This window comes from Vicia villosa, unplaced genomic scaffold, assembly GCF_029867415.1.
Source record: "Vicia villosa cultivar HV-30 ecotype Madison, WI unplaced genomic scaffold, Vvil1.0 ctg.000467F_1_1, whole genome shotgun sequence".
NCBI classification, from domain to species: Eukaryota; Viridiplantae; Streptophyta; class Magnoliopsida; order Fabales; family Fabaceae; genus Vicia; species Vicia villosa.
Window position 1 is genome coordinate 672,276 of NW_026705225.1, and position 5,730 is coordinate 678,005.

The 5,730-nt window shown below is 29.7% G+C and overlaps 1 protein-coding gene across 2 annotated transcripts; it reads left to right on the top strand.

The window, feature by feature from the left end:
* Positions 1-3,305: 3,305 nt before the first annotated feature.
* On the top strand, positions 3,306-5,425 carry LOC131628593 (uncharacterized). Of its 2 annotated transcripts, none has more exons than XM_058899431.1 (6): positions 3,306-3,518; positions 3,596-3,675; positions 3,906-4,011; positions 4,153-4,809; positions 4,904-5,104; positions 5,182-5,425. In XM_058899431.1, exons 1-6 carry the CDS (start codon positions 3,420-3,422, stop codon positions 5,218-5,220), a joined length of 1,182 nt encoding a protein of 393 aa, XP_058755414.1. In that variant the 5' UTR covers positions 3,306-3,419; the 3' UTR covers positions 5,221-5,425. The 2 variants fall into 2 exon arrangements, with proteins under 2 accessions (XP_058755414.1, XP_058755415.1); XM_058899432.1 differs by having other exon boundaries at positions 3,459-3,518; positions 3,926-4,011.
* The last annotated feature ends 305 nt before the right edge of the window (positions 5,426-5,730 follow it).

A 5,730-nucleotide genomic window follows, 5' to 3' on the forward strand; every position in this document is an offset into this window, starting at 1 on the left:
CACTTTTTCATATTCTATTTCCTTTAAAAATCTTAGCTAGAAAAAAATGTGTTCCTATAAAAAAATTCTTATTTATATTTAGTAAGATACAAAATATCCTTATAAAATATTATCTAGAAAAAATTTTCCTATAAAAATGTTTTTTTTATTTAATGTCACAAATACGTATAGATCATATAAAATACTATCATTTATATAATTATTTTATATTAGAGAAAAAAATAGTAATAATTTTTTAATATGAATAAAAAATTACAATTCTATTTGTATATAATAAAATATAAGTATTTTAAATTATTTTTTTAGTTATTGTAACAGAATCTTTTTCACTAAGCATGCTCATAAATTCATTCTTTTAACATTTCACTTTTGTAACCGAAATTTATTCATGAAATGTTATAATTTCATTCTTAATTATTACACTAAATATTTTACAATTTATAACTGAAACTCAGTTGTCCATTCCAATTTTTTTATAAATATTCCTTTACACATAAATAACGTACTTATAACACAAAATATCATCAAGATATTATTTTTCATGGTCATATCCACCTTCTTTCAACAAATAGATTCTTTTAATTGCACTATTTCATCTAATAAATCGTAGATTATGGAGTTTAGGAGATCCTCCTATCACCCAAATTGTAAGTTTTTCATTTTTTATTTATTTTTAGATTTATGAATTATAGAGTCATAAAAAATAAAATTTCCATACCTAATGAGATCTTAGTTATACATAATTGTTGGTTTTCTCATATCTCGAACATGTTGTTCCAAGTTTAACATAAAACTTCTACGTCGCAGGTAATTTTATATACTTTGGTGTTTGAGATTCGTCCAACTTATTAATCGTTCCAAGTGTAATATAGTACATTTATGTTACAAATAACTTCATACATTTCAATCATTCACTATTTCAAAACAAGTGATTTTACTAATAGAAAACCATGTCAATTTTTTCCTATGACAACTAATTGTTAAAATATTATAAAATTAAATAAAAAATCAGGTATATTTAAACTATTTAAAATTTGTATGAAGAGATATTGGTTCTATATTTGTCTCCAATGAGAAAAATGAGGAAAATATATATATATATTTTTTCTATTTCTTAACTATTTTATCACTCAATACAAATATTAGTTAATAACCGTTTTTAATTACTAAAATTAAGAGTTACAATTTAATAACTGTTTTTAATTACTAAAATTAAGAGTTATGATTTTTAATACGAGTTATTATTGTCCTATTAATAATTATGATCACATATATAAATACATAATCGGTGCATGGAATTTACGTAGTTGTAATATACAATTTTGTTATAGGTCTTCTTCTCCTTTGACCTTACTCCTAACCCCTCTTATATGATACACATATATTTTATTATTATTTTATATTAGCTCTTATATGGTATATACTTTTTGATTTTGTATTCTAATTCCTATTTCATTTTCTTATTTATCATGTAAGTTTGAAATAAAATTTGATATTCAAGTTACTTTACTATATTGTATTTAAATAATTTATTTTCATACTGTAACTTCTTAAAATTGGTAAAATTCTCCGAAAAATATATAGTGTTAATCTTTTTTTTTTTTGTAATTGAACACATATGTATTAAGTCATCTATGCAATACATTATAATGTTATTATTATTTTATTTAATTTATATATATATTTTGAATATCCTTTAATATTTTTAATTTGAAAATTCTAATTTTTTTAAAGCATAATCTAAATGGTCAAAAAATAATTTTATATGCAAATAAAATTAAATATTAACTATATAATTTAAAAAATTGTAGTTTTATCTCTAATATACCTGTGCGAAGCACGGGTCCGCAATCTAGTATTTGTTAACGACACTGTTTACCGTGAGAGACGTTGATATATTTTGATTCTGTAACACGTGTAAAACCTATAAAAATTATTGAATATGTTTTAATTGATATATTTGTTAACGATACTGTTTACCGTGAGAGACGTTGAAAGGTTTTTCACGTGAAAGACCTTCTCTTTTTTTTTTCTTTTCTTTTTTTACTTTTCATCATGTTGCGGGGGTTAAAAATTCTGCCATTTCAAAACTTTAATGTAGGGGTGTTCAAAATCGAACTGACCTAATAAAAAATCGTAAAATCGAACCGAACCAAATTAAAATCGTAAAAATCGTATTTGATTCTGTGTTTGAGTCATTTTCTAATAGAACCGCGTGATTCGGTTCAATTTGCGGTTTGTATTTTACAAACCAAACCAAACCGCATTACGTTACAAAATCTTACTAACTAATATATATTTCTGTAATTCTTTAGGGTTATGTTTGGATATCACGAAATGAAGGGAGCGAAGCAGAGTGAGATGGAGCGGAATGGAACGGAGCGAAACGAAGATACCATTCCGTGATTTGGAAATTTTAGGACGAAATATGATAAATTGTTCATTCTGTCCAAATCGAAGGGGAAGAAATATGATGGTAAGTGATGGAATGAAATGTAATCCATACCACTCATTTCCGTTCCGCTCCATCCATTTCTAAATTACCCAAACAAAAAAAATATATAATTTTATTTCATTCCATTCCGCCGCTGCATCCGATTCCATCATCCATTTTATAATATTTGTATGATATTTATTTTAATTTACATATAAAAATTAAATAAATATTTTTTATTGATAAATATTATTTTAACAAAATATATTTTATCGTATTGTCTGTATGATATTTATTTAAGAATGCAATTTCATATATATCATTCTTTAGACTTAAAATAAATGTGTAAGACACAATTTTATTTATTAAATTTTAACAATTATATATTTTTTTTATAAAAATGTATGAATCATAAAACAAAAAATTATATTGTCTTTTATGTGTGTATTAATGATTCAATAAATTTTTTCTTTTTGTAAAAAATTGAACTAACCGAATCAACCCAAACCGTATTAGTTTGATTTGACTTGGTTCAGTTTTATTTTTAAAAGTCAACCGAACCGCAAATTTTTTTCTGATCAGTTCAGATGATTTTTATCGTTATAAGTGCCAAAATCAACATGCAAATACCCTTAGTATAACTCCCCTTTAAATCATTAAAAAATAAATAATAATAATAATAATAATAAATATAAAAGTATTATTCGTATTTATTTAATTAGGTTGAATTAAATAGTTGGAAAAAAAAAGTAGCGTAGTTTAAATTGATTTTAACAGAAAAGGGCCAAATAGGTAGTGTACATTTATTTTTTGATCTGTGTTATATTGATAACGGAAAAAAAACAACATATTCCATTTTCTTTGTGAGGACTAAAATGAAATTTCACGAAGCAAATGTCTGGTTAAACCGTCATTATATGGGATAGACCGAAGAGAGACAGACAGATCCTCTGATAACTCCGTTAAAGTACATAGTTTCTCTGTAATGGCCTCATTCTCTGCAAACGTCACCACTTCACCTTCTCCACTCATTCTTCAACGACGTCGTTTCTTCAACTTCTCATCCTCTACTCATCAACTACAAGTACTTTCTCCCACTCATCAATTTTCCACTCATCAATTTCTAATCATGATTAAAAATGCTATCTTTCTCTTATTCAGGGTCCGCCTCTGCAAAATAAGAAAATTAGGGTTTTCTCGTTACTGAATTTCAGACCATTATCTTTCAATTTGAGGAAGAGGTAATAATATTCCATGATTTAGTTACACTTGTCCATGTAATTTAGATCATGTTTGGATAAACAACTTAATTATAAGTGCTTATGTAAAAGCTATTTCTATAATAGTAAGTTGGAGTTTTTATAGCACACTCTTATTGCTGAAGCTGTGAATAGTAAGTTGGAGTTTTTATAGCATACTCTTATTGCCGAAGCTGTGAATAGTAAGTTGGAGTGTTTGAATCTAAAAACAGGAGAACTTTGATGTGTGCAGCCAATCAAGGTGCAATGGAAGAAGTGAAAGAAACCGGAGAAACTAATGGCCTCATAGGTGTACTGGGTAAAGTTGATTCTGATCAAGTAAGAATTAGGCTGATTTTTCCACCTTGTACTGTATAACACAAATTTATGATTCCCTTGTCTTGTTTGGAATTCACACAATACTAGATAGAATACCAATTTCGCCATTCCTTATTATGATGGACTTCGATTTTTCTCAAGGTACATGATTACAAAAGAACCGAAGCTTGGTCGCAATTTGCCGGAAGAATATCAGGTGAGTGGGATGGATTTGGAGCAGACTTTAGTAATCAAGGGAGCACAATTGAACTTCCAGAGTATGTGGTGCCTGAAGCATACCGAGAGTGGGAGGTCAAAGTATTTGATTGGCAGACTCAATGTCCCACTCTTGCTAACCCAGAGGATCATGTTCTCGAGTACAGGTCCGTTCAGTTACTTCCCACGGTTGGATGTGAGGCCGATGCTGCTACGGTATACAGTTCAGATGAGAGAAAAGTGGGTGGCGAAAACAATGGAGTCACCACTTTTGCTTACCAATCGGGTGGCTCTTATGTTGCTGTCTGGCAAAAGAAGGATGATTTAATAGAGTTGGAATACTGCTTGATCAATCCTCAAGATTTTGAATCTCGGGTTAGGATTATTCAGCGTATCCGTGTATCGAATAATACAGAGATGAAGCTACAGGGTGTAAGAGTATTTCGTGAGCAGTGGTATGGACCATTCAGAAACGGCGATCAACTAGGAGGTTGTGCCATTCGCGATTCTGCTTTTGCTTCTACAGCACCTACGATTGCTTCAGATATTGCTGGTATTTGGCAGGGTTCTAAAGCTGTCACCACGTTTGACACTACAAATACTGTGAGTGCCAAGGATCTCTCTAACCCTTTGTTTTTCATATATGTATTTTTCTTTTTTTATCGGTTTCATCACAGGGCTTTCTATTTAACTCCAGGAGATTTTTCGAGAGATTTTAGATGACGGACTGCAGAAGTCTGTCAGAGATGGAGAAAACAATGTATTACTTCCAAAGCAGCTGTGGTGTTCTCTTAAACAAAACAAGGATGGCGAAACTATAACTGAAGCGGGATGGCTTTTAGATCAAGGGCAGGCAATCACATCAAGTTGCTTATTCTCAAGCACCGCAAAGCTGAAGGCAAGTTAGTTATTATTATACTGGTTTTTACTCGCGTGTTTTATTATCTAACATGATCATACTCTTCATTTTTGCAGGAAATATCAATAGCATTAGAAACTAGAGCCTTGGAATAAGTAGAATAGCCTTGGTGGCAATTCATTCTGTTCCAAATTTGTTTTTATATATATAAATGCATCACAACCCAAGTGAAATTCATGTATAAATATGATAAATTTGTTGCAAAAACTGGCCTTATTTAAATGACTCATTTTACTTTGTGTATATAAGCTCTATTCAGTTTTCAATTCTTCTTGTTCACGGTAGCTTGTTTCAGTTAAAGGTTCCTTTCATGTTTCTGGAACTTATACTGCATGCAGCTGAATTTAGTGCTTCAAAATTAAGTTGTCATTCTATGAACGTTGATCTCCATATTTGATGACATTGATGGAATTAATTTCCCTATTTCACATTCAAAACAGTTTGTTAGAGATGGAGAAAACTCTTAACATGTGACGAGAGATGTGGGATACTCTTGACATAAAGGAAGGAAGGGATGCTTAGACTCAAATCGAGACAAATGTGGCTGAAGGAAGGTGATAGAAACACGAGCTATTTCCATAACTCTTTGAAAGAAGGATATCGGA